This window comes from Haliotis rufescens, unplaced genomic scaffold, assembly GCF_023055435.1.
Source record: "Haliotis rufescens isolate VD_foot unplaced genomic scaffold, xgHalRufe1.0.p SCAF_2, whole genome shotgun sequence".
Taxonomy (NCBI): Eukaryota; Metazoa; Mollusca; class Gastropoda; order Lepetellida; family Haliotidae; genus Haliotis; species Haliotis rufescens.
In genome coordinates this window covers 76,827,454-76,847,391 of record NW_025963890.1, presented here as the reverse complement: position 1 = coordinate 76,847,391, position 19,938 = coordinate 76,827,454, and the positions used below count along the sequence as shown (strand labels likewise).

General features: G+C 39.6%; 2 protein-coding genes across 2 annotated transcripts in view; both read left to right on the top strand.

The window, feature by feature from the left end:
• LOC124147611 (multiple epidermal growth factor-like domains protein 10) overlaps positions 1-19,938 on the top strand; it is a 305,895-nt gene that overhangs the window by 49,949 nt on the left and 236,008 nt on the right. The window contains exon 5 of the mRNA XM_048400597.1: positions 19,493-19,630. Within this exon, the coding sequence (XP_048256554.1) occupies positions 19,493-19,630 (138 nt within the window). The remainder of the gene's footprint in view (positions 1-19,492; positions 19,631-19,938) is intronic.
• LOC124125410 (multiple epidermal growth factor-like domains protein 10) overlaps positions 1-19,938 on the top strand; it is a 344,612-nt gene that overhangs the window by 200,621 nt on the left and 124,053 nt on the right. The gene's annotated exons all lie outside the window — the stretch shown is intronic.

Sequence of the window (19,938 nt, the reverse complement as noted above, 5' to 3'; positions counted from 1 at the left end):
ATGTAATATCATGCATTTCTAAATACAGTATCTCAAGCTTATCACACAGTTTTGTGGTAGTAGAAATATTCTTTAAAAAAATAGGGGATACTCGGAAATAACTAAACAATTAACCCAGACGTAATTGATGATAGTTTCTTAAAATAGTTGTATGATAATAATGAACTGATTGGGAACTCAATACCATGGGAAACTGAAGTATGACAGCAAGTGTTCTTCAGCAGCTATCTTGAAGAACGTTAGGAATAAGATGGTGATTTGAGGGAGTCTGTCCAACTTCTCATGCGGCGTTTGGCTAACGTACTCAGCGGTAACCGATGAACAGCCAAACCTGTCATGAGGTCTCAGATTAACATTGGCTTGACGATCATTCAGACGTCGCCAGACACGACCACGCCTTCAACTACTCGCGACTCATCTGAAAACATGACACGTGACCAGCGACGATTAACCTTGTTTCGGCGTTGTGTACGCCATTGACGTATGTCGGTAACATGAAGATCTGTAAGTGGTGGCACAACACGTCCACGTCGAGCATGGAGATAAGCTGCATGAAGACGGTTTCTTATCGTCTGACCTGTTACCAGTACTCAAATTGCCTGATAAAGTTGGGAGCAATTTGATTTACCGTTTGAGCTTTATTTTGTGAAGCCTGGTTTCAGATCAATCGATTCCGTACTCTTGTCGTTGTCCTGGGTAGCGCTAAATGGGGTCGAAAGTCAGTCAGTCAGTCAGTCAGTTTTACGCCACTTTTAGCAATATTCCAGCAATACCACAGCGGGGGAATGATCTCATTGCAACAGTAACTTGTGGGCCATCAGACACATATCACGTATGGATATATGGATATATTCCACTCTTCTACAACAAATAATGCATGGTAACACCAATGAGGTTTCAATTTTTATTTTTTTAAAATTGTTTCTGGATACAAAATAAAGGCTGTGTTTCATCATTTCCATGCAGCTAGTTAGACATTTTTCATTAACCAGTACTACTAAGAGACCTAAGCTTTTATTCTAGAAGCTTTTTTTCGCGTTTATTGATAATCTGTAAAGAATAAAAATGCGTTGTGTGAGGACTCTTTTCCCAGTTACAGGAAATATTCAAAGAACAATATATACAAAGATTTAACCCACAGCCCTTGAAGTAAAATGTCCCGGGTGAGGTATTTCACCTGGTTGCAGAAAAGAGGCATGATTTTATGAGTTTGATTAAAACTCAGCTGCGAGAGGGGACAAGTGGCGCTTACATGTCGAGAGAGAAACATGTGCACAGTGCAGAAAACACGGCACGTCATAACCATAAGAGTGCTGCACTAGTCCAGGGTGAATTGCGTGACAAGTCCGCGAGACTCGTGCTACTTACTACTGAAATGTAAAGTAGTAATGCAGGTCTTAGTCTATTATCAGGAAATATCCCCATAGTCTCGTGGCATGTGCACATCACTGAAGGATATCGCATACATGTCCCCCATGAAACAAGTTTTGCAAGTGATTCATGTATAGGTGACCCCGGTCATACTCTGACATGAACAATGCAACACCCCGCCAGACGCCCTCTGTATATATCAGGCGAAATAGATATGGTGTAATCAATAGTCCTCCCTGGTACGTCGTCACTGCTGACCGCACCTGATCGTGACCTAGATAGCAGTTACCCTGCTGCCACTGTCGTGATGTCACCCTCACTCCGCGGGTCGCATGCATGCCTAGTGGGGTAATGTAGGGAGAAGACCTGTTGACACGCTACCCAACTGTGCCCATTGTGCCCATATTTTGATCAAAACCGAAGCTGTAAACACGGTGCCCTATACAAAATGCTTGTGTTAGGCACTTCGAAGAGTTTCTCATAAATCCTTGTCGACCTCATTGCAAAGAAAGCTAAGTAAACATTTCATAATCAGTCGCTTCAGTAGATTCAACATAAACGCATGCTACATTTGAGAATGATGCTTTATTTGACTTACACTGTGGTAGAAACCTTTCCTTATTCATCACAAATACCCACCAAAAGCAGAGCTTATTGTATGATTCCGAATATATCATGAGCGTGTGATAATGAATCACAATCAAACTGTGATGATACCAGGTGTTCGCAAAAAGGTGCGCTATCCTGTGGAAGAGTATTGGCTATTTGATCGTCATTGAACGATATTAGATAATCAATATAACTGAATCTTAAGTTTAATCCGAGCAGAAATACAGATTCATATTCATACAGAAACAGATCAGCAGCACGGGGAGCACAATCGGTGCTCGTGAGAATGCCTACTTCTTGCCTCAATGTCTTCCCCCCACATTTTATGTAAATGTTATCAGTGAGGGAGTCCAACATTTCGAATATTGCTTTCTCAGTAATCTTCAGATGGCCTTTGCTTTTATTTTTGACAAATTGACCTGAACCTCTGAAGATAGATATTTAACTGCATCGATGGTCACCACGATTTGTTACAAAAGCCCCATGGATGAGGGATTGAGGTTTTCGCTTTAGTTTATCATGTTGGGTGGTGGTGTCCAATTTGCAAAATCAAATGTTTTGACAGAAATGAACTTGTTTTTATTGGAGATTGTCAATAGGCACGCAAATCCTTTGAGGTTTTGAGAATCAACATTGTATTAATTCCACCTGTCTCAAATACTTTGTGTGGCTTTAAATAACTTCCTTCCTTGATTATATACCCAACAACAAAAGTTCCTGTGACACCAATATTTAAGTATATTTTTCAGACAAGTAGAGTTTGGTTTTCAACATTGTAGTACATGTATGGAATAAAGTCACAAAAACGCAACTGCTACAGAAAAGCTTGCATTCCATGAACAAATGACTTTTATGCAAGCCCCATGCATTTCACTACCCAAGAATGCGTATAAAAATATGTGCGTTACCAGGATTCCATATGCATTGTTTAGCATCGGGCTGACAACAACCACTCTGAAAAACAACAAAATTACGCAATTAATCAACATTACGAAATGCCACCCCTGTCCGAAAATTACGTCTTCGAGCCATTGGCATGCTTGAAGCAGGATCGAGTCAACGTGATGTTGCAAGACAATTTAACGTCCACAGAAACACCATTTGGTGTTTAGGGCAAAGTTGGCAACAGACGTATGCAGTCAGCGACCATCATCGGAGTGGCAGGCCACGCATAACCAATAATCGACAAGACAACTGGATTCGAACAACACACCTACAAAACCGATTCCAGCCAACAACAGTGAACCGCAAGAAGCATCCCTGGCCTTCGACGAATATCTTCACAAACTGTACGTCGCCGCCTGAGATGTGCAAGGATTGTCGCCAGAAGACCCGCCAGACGTCCCATTTTGACAGGAAACCACCTGACTGTCAGTTATGCTATGCGCCTTATAGGGCGAATCTGTATATTGAATGGAATAAGGAACTAAGTTGATTTTGTCCTTGTGCCGCACAAACGTACCAATCACAGCTAAACTAATCTTATCAGAGATAGTGACTTGAATGGTTGCACTAATATTTCCTGTTACGAACCCAATCTAACTAAATAATTACAACAAAGGATTGTACTTGGATACTATAACTCATATATATTCAAGAGATTAGATATTATTTTATTTTGCAATTTTTAGTTTGTTCTCATGTATTATCAAAGTCACAAATAACGAGTTGAACACATACATGTAGTTTCTGTTATGATTCCTCCTTACCATGACTGTTTAAATATTAGCTACGTGACTATTTCGTAGTTCCTGGGATAACTTTTATCAAGTATAAAAAATATACTTCTGTGAAAGTCAAAAGTAACTTGTAACATTTGTTTATGGTCTAATGATTCAAAACTTATCTTGTCAAACATTGAAAGAGTACTGGGGTTTATTAGATAATTCTTAACGATTGGGATGATAATCCCATAAAGTTGTAAACAAATTTCGAAATTGGGCTGTACATATGTTTTCACAGAGACATATAATTTGACATGCGACTGTGTGTTGTCACCCTAACACATGGAAAGGTAACTCAAGTTATCCTGGTCTGGATAGACAACTCGTTGTCTGTGTACACAGTTAGACGATTGATCAACAAGTTATTTAGTCACTCCCATCATACATATTATTAGTATCCCTTTAAATTATCCCATTTTATTCCCCTCTTTGATTTGGTATGCTTTGTAACATCACCCATAACCAGAGGATTAGATTACAGCAATAAACTGATAGCACGCATTTTCTGCCACTTCTACATGAAAAGCGTTTCAACTCCTCTCTTATCGAACCATGATGTATGGTTAACGTTGTAGTCGCACACACAATCTATAATGTTCCTACAAGTGCGCAGGGAAGGAATATCCGTTTTTTACATGTTCTATACTTATGACGACCTTGACAGTGATTCATAAACGCATACTGATGATATGCTCGAAATCGTACAGTGGACGCAGGTTTTCAGGGGTCCATTCATACAATTTCCATATCTATATTGCCCTTTACGCCAAATGGAATTTCGGTGGATTATCGAGAATGGTTAGTCTCTTACATTGACGTTTTATATTTCATGAGTATTTGAATGTTTTTGGTTTGCTTTTGTGTATATCGAATCGGACCGATGACTGTCGAGCCATAATGGCTTCAGTCGTTGTTCATGCATACAGTCGACTTCTAACAGACTTACATTAATTCAATATATAATGTAACACCAGTATCTGGATGTGCACGGGTATGTTGCACACAATCAGTTATATTGCCCAATGTGGTATGAACAGTACATGTAGGAGGCAAACGTGCCCTAAAGCACCGCATTCGCTGTTCAAACCAGGGACGTATTGATCAGTGTTCTGTCATGATTTCGTCAAAGGTGAAAATGTATCAACACAATACTCATTATTCTGTATATAAATGCCTAACCCATGGACCAGGAAGTTGCATATCGCTCAAGTAAAGTAGGAGACATCAATTGTTTATGCCACACTGCACAGTTACAACCTCTTGAAAGGGCATGCTCGCTGTGAGCAGAAAGTCGTCACTACGCCAGGCAGCCTGTACACCCTGTTTACTGACGGTAAACCTACGTTACGTCAAAAGGTGAAGGCCGTTGTCTTATGATTACTCGTATATCCATTCTGTCTCATGTCAGGGCTTATGGATTGTGTGGCTTAATCAGTGAAATAGAACATGCAGAAACAATACAACAGATCATGGTGTGGTCGCTCGTAAATACCGATTGTGCCTGCGCCTTCCTGTCTGTAAATGCGTGCACTTGGATGTGGGTGTTTTCACAAAAAGTAAGTTTCCCGACCCTGCCGCTGTCACCAGGCATTCGTATATGCAGGAACGTATACAGACTTTTAAACATTCATACTCTTTGTCATGCCAGGTGAATAACACGAACACCCTCAATGCACAGTGAATGGTAGCCACAATAGTCATTCAGAGAGGGTCTTTCAACTCTCTAACACATTGATAGTCACGTGAAGGCAGAATAAGTTCCCTGGTGCACAGACTCGCCGCCATGGAGGGGTTCAGAGTCGTTGTCCTGCTCTGTGTCTATGTGCTGCACTTTACATCAGGTAGGTGTCTAACTTATAACTTAGAAGGAAAGTCCTTTGTATCAATTGTTTCATAAAAATGGATTTCAAGGAATTTACTGACTTGTGATGAGCGATGCGGTTTCATTATTGCGTCTGCTCCTGTAGAACATCTAATGCCTCTTTTTGCATGAGAACTCCAAAACTCAGGAAAACGTGATTGAAATAGTTTAAAATGAAAGTAACATTGTTTGATTTATAAATTACATGATCATTACTTGGGGAAAAACATGTTGCCACATCAGGACTCGAAGAGCTTAAGTTATACCTGTGCAATAGACACTAAATGTCATTGTACTGGTTATGAGATTGCCGATTTACCTTGTAGAAGTAAAGTATGGTTGGGCGTTAATAATTGTGCACACGTCTATACATGCCGCATTAGCCCACAGTGAATATAAGCCGTGTCTCTCTCAGTCTCTGTCTCTGTCTCTGTCTCTCTCTCTGTCTCTGTCTCTCTCTGTCTCTCTCTCTCTCTCTGTTTCTCGGTCTCTCTCATCAGAACTAATATATATTACAGCACGTTGCAAAGACTCTTTCGGCTTTTGAACGACCTCGGATCTTATGCTGACAAACCAAACATCATGAGATGGGACATTCTTGCATTTATACCCATGAGCATCGAACTTAGAGAGACCTGGGGCGGTGGGCTAGTGGGTCACTCGTAGTTAGAAATACGTTGATACCTGAGTAAGCTGGGATATTTATATTCTTTACATGGGTCATGTGGTGCCATTGTCCACATTGCGAACGTAAAACATATAAACTACTTCCCTGGGGGCTAAAGCGCGGAATGTAGCTTCACAATGATCAGCTGTGAGAAAGAGCCTGTGATACGAAGAACGAGCAGGCCTGGTACAAGGAACAGTTGTTCATTGTATACTAACCATGTCCTGATTTATGCAATTTGTCATGGTTCAGAAAAACGGGTGTGCTTAACTTTATTCTTTTGTATATAATGTAAATGTGTTATAAAAATATATCTGTTATCATCACTTGATTACATTATTCGAACATTCTCTAATCAAAGTCTGTGTGGTTTACGATGTTATTGCCATGCCCCTTGTCCACATGCGGGATAAGGCAACGCGAATACGTTCAATTTGTGTCAAAACTAGAAAAGTAATCGCGCTAGTGCAACCGTTTTTCACGTGTATCGGATTATTAGGCATCATCTCTGGTCAGTACACAAGAACACAACCTCTGGTCAGAAAACAAGCACATCGTGTATGGTCAATACACAAACTCGTCCTCTCTAGTCAGTACACAATGACGTCCTCTCTAGTCTTTAGTAAGTAATAAAGGACATCCTCTCTTGTCAACACACAAACGCGCCCTCTCTGGTCAGTAACAAAGACACAGTCACTTTCTCTCTTGTCTGTAATAATGACGTTCCCTCTCATCAACATACAGACACGTCTTTTGAGGTCAGTACACAAACAAACCCTTTCAGATCATTTAACATCTTACCTGATCAGTATACAAGAACACAACCTCTGGTCAGAAAACAAGCACATTGTGTATGGCCAATACACAAGCACGTCCTCTCTAGTCAGTACACAATGACGCCCTCTCTTGTCAGTACACAATGATGTCCTCTATAGTGTTCAGTAAGTAATAAAGGACATCCGGTCTTGTCAACACACAAACGCGCCCTCTCTGGTCAGTAACAAAGACACAGTCACATTCTCTCTTGTCCGTAATAATGAAGTTCCCTCTCATCAACACACAGACACGTCTTACACAAAGATGTCATTCATCTATAGTCAGTACAAAAGGACATCATCGTTAGTCAGTAATGAAGAACGTCCTCTCTAGTCATAATCATACCCTCCCTGGTCAGTATACAAATTCGTCCTATCCAGTCAGTTCTCAAGCACGTCCACTCTGATAAGTGCGCAAGAACGTCCACTATCGTCAAAAAACAAGTTTCACCCCATCAGTCAGTTATGCGGGACATCCTTTCTGGTCACGATACAAGCACATTCTCTATTGTCCGTAATAATGACGTCATCACTAGCCACTACACAAGTACGTCCTGTCTGTACACAGGGACGTCTTCATCGGTTAGCGCACAAGCATGGTTACTTGTGATGCCCAATTCATGACAGCATGTCATTCGTATTGTCACATCGATCACTCGATGAGAAAAACTTTTTTATTTAACAAAAAATGACAAATATCCTCTATGTATTTCCTCTATTCTGGGGCATCAGGATTAACATTTTGTTGCCAACTTACAGTTGAATCTTGATAAAACAAACTCCATGGGTGATCAAGATTGTCACCAGATATTTGATTAGATAAGCTCTACATAGACGGAGTAAGTGGCTGTGTTACGTTGTTTCGTTACCATGTCGTCATATCCAGAATATCTTCGCAGGGTTTCCGGTATAGCATTGATCACCAGTAACCTTCGCTTGACATAAGAGGAAACTAAAGTGGACAGATATGGTTGATTACATGTTTTAGTGCGCAGATGTCGTAGGTCCTTTCCTAAAATATCTAGTACTGGTTTCTCTGGTACAGACCGGATTATTTACATATTGCTCTGACATAGCTTGAATAGTGCTGTCCGCAGTATTAAACACCCATCTTTGAATAAGCATACACAGCTGGGTATCCAAGATTCGCCAAATCCAAACATGTAAATACCATATTGCTAGTTGTTACTTTAGTCCATCAGGTGCCACAAACTTCAAATATATACTGTCTAATCACAACAAAACATACCGAGTAATGGAATCGATGAGTAATCAACAGGTAAACTTTCTAACGTATGTTACCCTTTCACATGCCGTTGAAGAGGACACAATTAAATTGTGTTCATATCAATAGGAATTGTGTGGTAGGGTTGAATGGGACGAATGGAAAAGAAAAGTTATTTTCCATACATAGTACATCCCCAACTAATAGATAACGTGCAGGGTTTAGATAACAGCTAGGAAGTTGAATCAAAATTCGGCCTACTTTGAAAGCACGTGATGCTTGGACATTGTTTGTATCCATTATAGCAAATTTAAGTTGGAAGGTCAAGTTCATTCTAATGATCTTACATTGATTATATATGCTCTGTTAATGAGAGACACATTATTTGCTGGGTGTTGTTGAACTGGTAAGGCTTAACCTTCGCGTGTTAGTGTTTGTGAGAGAGAGTGTGTGTGTGTGTGTGTGTGTGTGTGTGTGTGTGTGTGTGTGTGTGTGTGTGTGTGTGTGTGTGTGTGTGTGTGTGTGTCTGTGTGTGTGTGTGTCTGTGTGTGTGTGTGTCTGTGTGTGTGTGTCTGTGTGCGTGTGTGGGTCTGTGTCTGTGTCCGCGTGTCTGCATGTACTAGCCCGGTTTTATATTTTCACGCCAACATGGCAATCCGACACAGTGTACTGACTCTGAGTGACAGTTATGTCATAAGACACCTAGTTATGTCATTAGACTCGACGTGATATCATTAGACTTGAAGTGATATCATTTGATTGAAAGTAATGTCAACAGAGTGGAATGTTCACTTTCACCTCATGGCCCGCGATCCAACCCAAGTGTCTGTGTAATTTCGAGGTACATGCAGCTCGAGTGTCAGCATGGGCTGATCGACGGCTCGCCACTGCCAACAATAACAAGACAAGTTGCGTTTAATGAGTCACCAGAAAGTACCAATTTGGAAGTATTCTACGATACATACACGAACATACACAGGAGGGACGCTCTATGATGAACAGTCTACCTGCATAATGATGTACACGTACGACTGTACCTACATGAGGACTTTTGTTAAACACAATCTACACGTGACAAACACCTGGTCATATGATATAACATGATATCTATAAATGTATATAAAGTATATAATCAACACAGGTCCATGTTGTATTGCACGACAAACATGTAATATTAGCTAAATGATAATTAAGATATAATGGTCTATGATATACTCTATGCCAACATGTACATGATGAAATGCAGTGTACACATGACATGATGCCTAAAATGTTGGTATATGACAAAGACTTCAGCCGAATGCAGACGTTGGAGCATGTAGGGAATACAGGTTGTTTGTGAGAAAGTCTACATTACTCAGAGAATCAGATTTCTTTTTCAGTGTCTCAGTTCGCAATTTTACAATTCTACAACAAATATTGTATGGAAACACAGATGAGATCTTAATTCTTTTCTGGATAAAAAAATAAAGGCTGTGTTTCATCATTTTCATCGGCGAGCTGGCAGCTACTTAAACATAAACAGTACCACTAAGAGACATCTTAAACATTTCTTCAAGAAGATTTTTCGCTCTTTTCGAATCTGTAAAGAAGGAAAAATGCGTTGTGTGAGGATTCTCTTCCCATGGAGTCATTATAGGTTATAAGTTTGATAAAAACAGACCAGACAAGTGGCGCTTACTTATCGAGAAAGAAACAATGTGCACAGTGCAGAAAACACGGCACGTCCTAACCATATGTCTGTTGCATTAGTCAAGGGTGAATTGTGTGACAAATACGCGAGACTCGGGCTACTTACTGCTGAAATGTAAAGTAGTAATGCATATCTCAGTCAATAATCAGGAAATATCCCTATTGCCTCGTGGTATGTGCACATCACTGAAGGTTAGCTACATTTGTCTAAACTGAGACGCACTGGTTAGCAATGTCTGTGTTGTAAGGATTTCGCATACATGTCCCCCATGAAACAAGTTATGCAAGTGACTCATGAATAGGCGACCCCGGTCACACTCTGACATGAATAGTACAACACCCTTCCAGACACCATTTATATATATTAGGCGAAATATACATGTTGTAATCAATAGTTGATGTCCTCAATGGTACGTCGTCATGGTTGACCGCACTTGATTAAGACCGAGATGGCAGCTACCCTGCTACCACTGTCTTGATGTCAACCTCACTCCATATCCAACATCGTATCCTTAGAATGCTAATCACCGAAGCTGTGTGGCTCGTGGAGTGACAGTCCTGAAAATGTATACACACGCTCAATAGATGTGCAGTTAGCGTAACGTTTAACACGGTTTGTCGGATTCTACTTCGCATTGCATTAATTTTTGATAAGCAAATATTTCACGCGTCTTAACGTAACGCGACGAGACTCAAAAGGGAGGACACACATATATATATATATTACCATACAACAGTGAATGGTATGAACAGAGTAATAGCGTTCCTGTTGTAGGTTATCAGGGTGGTGAGGTTTCATGGTTGAGACGAGCGGTGCCCTACACAAAATGCTTGAGTCGGGCTCTTTCATGAGTTACTCATAAATCGTTGTCGACCTCAGTGCAAAGAAAGGTAGTAGACATTTCATAATGAATCACCTTAGGAGATTTAATATATACGCATGCTACTTTTGATATCAATGCTTTCTTTGACTAATACTGTGGTAGAACCCTTTTCTTATTATTCGTGATGAATGGTTTACCCAATCACCTGCTGATAACACATTGTTTCTCGTTTTGACAACACAATGTTTAAAACACAACATTCGGCAAATCTGGTATGGTGATTTCTCCAAAATTTCAAAAATGCCATTCTGCGTAAAGTTCAAGATATCTATAATTTCTGAAGAATATTTAAGATGTATTTCTGTCACTAAGTTCCAAGATTGCATGCCTAGGTTATTAGAAAATTGAAATGTGAATAAGATTTTATGTTCGTGGTACACACAGACACTGTAATGTCGGATAATCTATATACCCTTAAATGCTAACAAGTATTTACAAAATTCGGAAAATTTACAAATGAACTAAAACTTACTAACGATGCTTCAGCAAAGGACATACATGTTTAGTGACAGAAATATTTTTCAAAGCTGCATTAAAACCCAACACCGCCAATCGCTGTTCAAGACATATGCATGACACCAGACCTAAAACACCCGAGCATTTCATTAATGTGTAAGCTGGTGTGATGATGTAAACATGACCTCACATACTCAGCGTGCTACAGATAATATAAGGTCATACACAAAATGTTTTTTGGGCGCAGGTGTTCGGTACCTGATTACAAAACACATTATTTTACCCATTCATCGGTCACTGTCGACATGTGTCGCGCGAAATACCACCTGCAAAGTATAAGATGTCTAGCCCGTGTACACAGATGGTTGTTAATGCCCTCAATGTAAACCATAGCGACAATATACTGCCTCTAATGTTCCACAACAGACAGCAGTGTACGCGTTTGGTGCTCTCGATGCGAGAGGTACCCTAATATTACGAGCAATTGGCCTGAAGCAGTTGGTTCTATTATTTCCCAGATTACTTGCCAGAATGTCGTCATTGACCAAGTCCAAGAAACCACGTTTTGTTTTTTGCGCGAATACTAACTTATGTCATTCAACAAGGTAGCACCCTTCCCCTAACTGCCAGAATCAAACAGGGCTTCCCACAGAATATCTAGACCACTCACATACCTTCGGGCCACCAATCTATTCCCATGGCCAACACCAAGGTCTTGGTGTACACCTTATGTAGCAGTTATCGGTGCGATAAGTGGGTATGAGGGTCTCTTTGCAATTTTAAATTTTGCCATTTTGAATATTTTGAACACTGAACAAACAACTGATTGCATTTTATGGGTTTACAATTTCAGACACTGTATATGTATACAACATTCGGTTAGACTGTATAGCGTCATACAAGTACGTTCTGTACACTGAACATTCACTTGAATTACAGTTCAATGAATTGAACTTAATTTGCGTTTATTTTGTGAATCAGTTTATATACACCAATTGGCATAAAGGGCAAAAGAGCTGTGAAAATGACATGACAGGACCTCTGTAAATCAGTGATGACACCAGGTGTTCTTGAAAAGGGTACGGATGTCCTGCAGCGTTTATTGATCACAGTGAAAATTAGTTTCAGCACTCTCAGGACCTATAAGCAGAGGTGACAATGATACATCAATCAAGTGTCTTAACTAGGAAAGGGACATGGAAAGGACTCTGTCGCTTTATAAACAAGAGCAATTCGTTGATATGGATTGCAGTTCACCAGTGTTTAATAAATCAAACCTTATTCAGAAATAGTTTTAATGTTGGATAAGGCAATTACGCCTTTGTTGAAGGCTGAACTGGAGGAATGGCTGTCCCACTGCATTTAGAAGGGATGTTTATTATCATATATTCACAGTGGACTCCCTAGATAGTTACTAAATGTGATGGGGTTTAATCTATCTTTAAATGAGGATGGGTCACATGACATATTAAATTAGTCACCGACAGATTTTCGTTATGGAGGTGTAACAGATGGTAATATGTTCGTCTTCCGGTCGTTGGTTTGAGAAAGACCACCATGTTAAAGTGCTTTCATAGGTTTTCGTTAAACGTTTGTTTTTTTAACTAGACGTAAGCTATATTTAGAGTATGTATCACAGACGAATATTGCATGTGTTGAAAATGTTCTTAATTCTACATGGGACATATTTTTTCAATATATAAATACAACAATCAAGGAATATAATAGTCTTCATAGTCCGCCGAAACAGATTCCATTTGTGTAAAAGGCAAACTAGCGGGGTATATAACCAATAGCAGTTTGAATAATGGTACTTGTTGAGGTCTATTTTACATTTGTCATAACACATAGCACACAGCAACATTCCAGCTCTATAACGTCGGCCTGTACGTACAACGACCCACGACGTCAGAGTACGATGACACGCGATCAACCAAATCACGAGCCTGACGACTCGATCCATTTAGTCGCCTCTTACGACCATTATGGACTTTTTTTAAACCCGGTGTCCCGACGGAGGTGTTTATAAATGAGCTAGTTCAAGAAAGAATTAATTGTGGACTGAGAAGAGTTTTTGATATAAATGAAATAAATGAAATCACCCTGCTCTGTTTGGCATACTATGTAACATTTACAATGTTTTGAAAGTTAAATATATACAAATATTGTTATGTGGTTCGGTATTGTTATGTTGCACATATAGTTTCTTCCAAAGACACCATTGTGTTAAAATAATAATAGGCTATTTATATTGTGCATGTTTCAAACCACACCAGTCAAGAATCATTCTCAGCTTCCTGGGAAGTGTACAACCCAACTCGTCTGTTAGGCACAAGAAGGTAAACAATCACATTCACTGCTGGGGAACAGAAGCACATTTCCAGCAAAGACACTTGTCCAAGATGACGACCTAGAAACTTTCGGGAGCAACGTTCCCGAAAGGCGGTCACCCAACCAAGGACCCTCCGCGACGGACGTTGCTTAACTTCAACTGATTTACGTCCCGAACTTTAAGCATAGGACCACGTGCCACCACGTGTTTCCAGTACTTCTGTACTAGGCTCAGAAGTGAGACATTGACATGTGTTTATTAGATTTGTTGACGTATGAATAGTAGGTGCGGACTTTTGTACTCGCAGGGACACATCTGTATTTGTTAATGCAATGCTGAAGTTAGTCGGTGAAAACGGACGCATGTGTATCTCTACATCCCTTAACCCCTTCGGCTGACAACAGTAGAGTTTACAGCTATTCCCCTGCTTGTTACATTATGTTATTAAATGGATTAACCCACACAAAGAAACAAACTAAATGGAGATAATAATAATAATAATAACGACCACATACACTGCACATTTTAATCATCAAGCACATGTATTTGAATCATTGTAAGCCTGTTAAACACATACATACTGACATACTGTATAAGTTATAGTAACCAACTTGATATAGTATCACAATGTATATGGTACAACGATCAAATAACCAAGAAGTCGAACACGTATCGTTTATGGACATATAAAATATATAAAATGAAGCTGAACAGTTTGCAGTACCATGACATGTTGAGACGTGTGAAAAATTATTGTTCATAAAATCGTTTGATACTTCACACAATGTTTGCAGAGATGACTGTTTCAAGTCCGTTGTTTTTTAGGGCTTAGTAGTAAATGATACTGATCAAAACGCATCTTTAAAATACATACATACTAACGAACACCAGCTGTTCATGATGTTATCGTTGCTAGAATCACCTGCAGTTATCATCTTTCATATGCTTATTTACCATTTAATTATTATTGATCAGGTACTGGAACAAACGTTGCTGAGAACAAACCCGCATGGATGAGTTCAGCCTGGAAGCTGCCTCAACCCGCCAGTACAGCTGTCGATGGAGTAACTCTTGCAAACCATTACATGTACTCAGCCGTCACCAAACCGTATGAACTAAGCGCCTGGTGGAAGGTGGATCTACAAACACAAGTACAGTCAGCACTGGTTACCCTGTACTTTAATACATTCTGTATGTATAGACTCATTTACGTATTTTATTTTAAACACATTTAGTAAACACATTCACAAATGGTTTCTGGAACGCCATGACATGTAATTATCATTACATTGGAAACCTGACCCCAACGGAATCCAAATCCAACCACAATTCCAAATTAAGCTTTTAACATATTTTAATGTCTAGTAATATAACATCAGCTCTAGCTTAAGCCTACGTTTCTCATCAAACTGCTTCAATTCTTTTGAGCATGTACATGTCTTTCATATTTCATGGAAAAAGACATCACGTTGATTGCTGATCTTTTCAATGAAGGTTTCACCGTCGGAAGCCTGTTAAAGTCATTCCAGATATTTCGCGGCAGACATTCAGTACACATTGACCAAAATGACACGTCGCTTGTAAACACGATGCGCTATGCTATCCCCTATTGAACCTTCATATTGAGTTTCGCCCCACCTGACTCACTGTCACATATTGTTTCAGGGATATTCTGTGAGTGGCGATTTCTATCGGTAAATCAAGAAGACGTGCTTGCACTTTTCGTAAACACCTGGTGTCATCACAGATTTTGATTTTTTCAATTTCAATTTTTCAATATTTTCCGTTTTACGCCCTATGGAATCCGCTTCTGCAGATAGACGTGACTGATTGTTCTATGGCGTTTACATTTTTCAATATGCTCGAAGGAACCGTCATCCGTCTAATCGATTCATGGTCTACCAAATAGAATAAGTCGTGGCAATGAAATAATTAATTTTGGGTCACGTGATTGTGGCGAGAGGTCTACAGTTGGGACATCAAGGCAATTCACGTCGAGATAATTTAGAAATTCATCAAGGTAAATAACAAATTTATATATCCATTTGATAAATCGTCGCCACCCTATATTATAATCTGAAATGCATTTTTAACCATACCACATGGTGAAATTATATTCTCATATCCAATCTGTCGATGTGATGTGTTGATAAAACCATGATATGGAGTTGTTCATCAAGCAGACCCTCGGCTATGTCCGCTAATTATTTGCTAATTGGAAGAGAGACTTCATATTGGCATTAAAATCAATTCAGGTTTGACTTGTAATCTTTTAAACATTCTCCAAGAAAATACATAGTTTGTCATTTGCTCATTGGTATGTTTACATTATAGTACGTATTGTACCTGTATTCCCATCGTAGCTTTCTTTCGTGATTTTTTGACACGTTCACTTACAAATGCTGGATATTTAGCTTAACACTTATCCGTAAATGTTTATGAAACAAATTCAAATGTTCTTGCAGCACAAAACACACAACACAACGGCACACAGCTCAACATAGTACCGTCGTTGATCATCCAAGAGTGTGACATACAATTGTTGGAAATACTCATGGCACTGAAATATCGGCAAAATATAATGTGACATGACCTTCAGTGCTATAGCTGGACGCAGTGGTTTCTAAATATAATTCTGACCTGCTTATCCAAACTGAATATGAACACACAGCATAGCGTGTCCGGTTATGTTTCTGTGCCGTTACACGTAACAGTGATATTTTATTTAGTGGTACTCAATCATACGCTTCGCTTTGGACCGTAAGTGGTAGTTTTAGAACGTTCGTCTGTCGCAACAGCGACATTGGTCCCGTGGGTGTGGGTTTCCCACATTGGCTTTTAGCATTGCATGCTATATCAAGGCGAACTTCAGCCATCCATAGTGTAAGTTTATTAATTATATCGTTAGGAACATTTTAGATATGTTTTGGATGCAACTTATGTTATAATTTGTGTTTATTCCGTGTGTGAAAATTCTAGCATAATGTAGCAACAGAAAGCGGAGCACCTTTAGAATACAGTACCTTACCACAACTTCTCGTGAAGACGATCTCTGCCGTAGGTGACATGTCTCAAAGACAAGCAACCAGTTTTAGTGAGAATCCGTCGGACGCGAACTCGACGCGATTGTTAGCCCGACATATTACCGACTGACCTACGTCCACACTGCAAATTTACCTAGTCATGCCTATGATGTTACGGAACTGAACGAAAGGGGTCGAATAGGTGACGGACACTTACGAAGGTTACGGGTAGGCATGGTGTCTCGTGACTTTAGCCTATGGACACTTTCGACCGATCCTGAGGCCATTTGGCACACTCGTCCCATTCCGTAATCTACAAGATACCGAGTGGTTAGGAATGAGCTGATATGGTGCAAACTGAAAACGGCTCCAGGCGTCAGACGTCAGGCGTCAAACTCGCGAGTACGCATGAATGATATGGTATTTAATAATTCGCCCGGTGATTTTGGTGACAGAAAAGTGTGTTAGGGAACACTGTAACGATGATGTAGGGGAACGAGGGAGGAATAGGTATGGCTAGTGACGACACAACGATGAGCTTGCTTTTGAATCAGTACTGAAAAAAATGTAGCCACCAGTGAAGGTGGCTTGTGTGAGTGTTACAGGACGTCAGTTTCCAGTAGCCAAAATATTTGACACAAAACCGTTTCATCCTTTTTACTCGACGTGTTTGTGTGAAGAATATTAGGAGCCGCAATACAATCTATAATAGCCACTAAACGGGTACCTGATCGTAAAGGGAATCCAAGGGCTAAGGACAGAGTTCGGGGATAGTGTCCAGCGCCAATATAATATCCCTAATAAACTGCATTCTTGTGCCAAAAATTGAAAAACCAATGAACCGAAAAATATATGTATATTAGTTCCCATTTATAACCATTTTATCCACTTGAATTACGAGAAAAAATGAAATAAAAAATATATAAAAAAAATACAAGTGCTTTCGTAAACTAGCGCTTGCTTTAAAATGCTCCCCCACAGGCTGTATTTAGTAAACAAATATTCCAAACTCTAAACACCGCTGGGCGTATTTAATGACACTGTTGTCTAGAGATGATAGATCACTGGGAGGAGCTTATGCACACTCGATGACCCCTGACGTCACATAGCATTGTTTCGCCGGTGTGACTGGCAACAAAATACTACAAATTACGTCATAGGGTATTGTGATTGATAAGTTTGTGGTACTGTATTCTAAAGGTAGGCCCAGAAACCACGTGTAAATTCTATGATGCGCACTTAAAATCCATACGTAGTGTTTTCATAGATGTTTGCCGAAGCTTAATGATTGCTCTGACGCTTCTTTCAGTATAAATGCTATGCTAGGATGATTCAAATTTATATAAAGTTATAGTCGACCACACGGTAGTATAAGTGCCCACATATGTTTTTTCTAAGTGTGTTTTCCTTATTGCATAAGGAGTAATTCCTTCGTTTTGTTTTGTTGTAGCCTTTTATCAAATACATCCATGCACACAGAAGTGCGCAGAAGTAATAAACTTTTAAATTTTGGACCTCAATTGTGTCCAATATTTTACAAGACTATGCCTCAGTGTTGGATCGGTAAACTGATGACTGCTAGAACCTAAATCACGTTTGGAGAAGACAGAACAGTTTCATTAAGGAGTATGTCCTACAGGAAGAAAAGCATATATTTATACTTGTTTCAGACAAGAAAAGACGTAATGGCGTGCAGCTCTACACATCAATGACAAATTCCTCTGATCCCCAAGAAGGAAATCTATGTCACAGTGTAACAGGACGTGCTAACGGTACAGACATCCCTGATGTGCTGAATGTCACCTGTCCCGGGACCTGGCGCTACCTGACTGGATACACAGAGACTGATAATGATGGATTTGGTCCTATGTTAGACTTTGTTGAAGTACAGGTGTGGAGTAAGTAACCTGTTGGGCGTGAATTAGTATATATATTAAAGAAGCTTCTTTTTTAAAAATACCAAGTAGTAATATTGTGTCATTTTACAATAAAATACAACTTTATATATTTTACCAACTGATATTACGTAGCTTACTTTTCAGTTTTTTTCTTTGTCAATGAGGGGCAGTCGGGTAGCCTAGTGGTTAAAGCGTTCCCTCATCACACCGAAGACCCGGGTTCGATTTCCGACATAAGTACATTGTGTGAAGCCCATTTCTGGTGTCCCCTACCGTGATATTGCTGGAATGTTGCTAAAACCGGCGTAAAACCATACTCACTCACTCATTCAATTCGTCAATTAGTATATTTTTTTGTTGTCCATATGTGTGAACTAGTTTGGAAGGATTTAAACCACATCACACACGTCACTTTGGAGAACTGGGTTCAATTACCTTATGCCCCAAAGAACCCAAGATAGTTGTATCGAGTCGGACTACTGTGTTTACTGTATATTTATTGTCTTGTCATGAGGAACCGATGTGAACCCGCGTAGTATTGATCCAAGCCTAGTTGTGGTAACTCAATAGTTTGTTAATGGAGCATGTGCCACACTTTACACTTTACACATGTGATCTTTTTCACATGTTGACCTACCGCCATGTTGTATAATGTGTTACAAACCTCAGGGATGAGTAAATAAAACACTTTTGAATCAAATGTCGGCCACTATGTCCATAATGATTACAGTTGGCCCTGTTTATCACATTAAATAAACAATCATTATTACACGTACACTTTACTTAAACGTGACATTAAGAGATGACTGATAGATAGTCTAACACGCCACTCTGGATATTATCAAGAAAACTATAACCAATGATGCAATATCCGTCACTGCAGGAAGGAATCCAGGTAACTTTGTAGGTAACAATATGACGTTCCTATTTACTAGCATGCGCTTCTGGGTATTATGGATCAAACTGTGACCGATCCTGTGGTCACTGCAAGTCGGACTCCAACTGTGACGTCATTGGAGGACTGTTTGTTGGTGGATGTGCGGCTGGATATCAGGGAACAGACTGTACTCAAGGTAATGTTTATTCAAATTAGATTTAATTGATTTTATAAATGATCTGTGTTTACAGTTGATTCAATTTTTGTCGCTCCCTGTCATCATTTACGGTGTATGTGTGTGAATGCATATATAACAAACTAAACTTATCGTCAATATATTGTCTGCTTTATGTCACTTTCTTACTCAGATATGCGGATTAAAGAATTTATATAGCAATATTCCATCTATATGACGGTGCTCAGTAAATCATACCAGACAATCCAGTGATTGACATCAAGAGCACCGATGTACGCAATAGGGATGTGATGATATGCATCATTAGC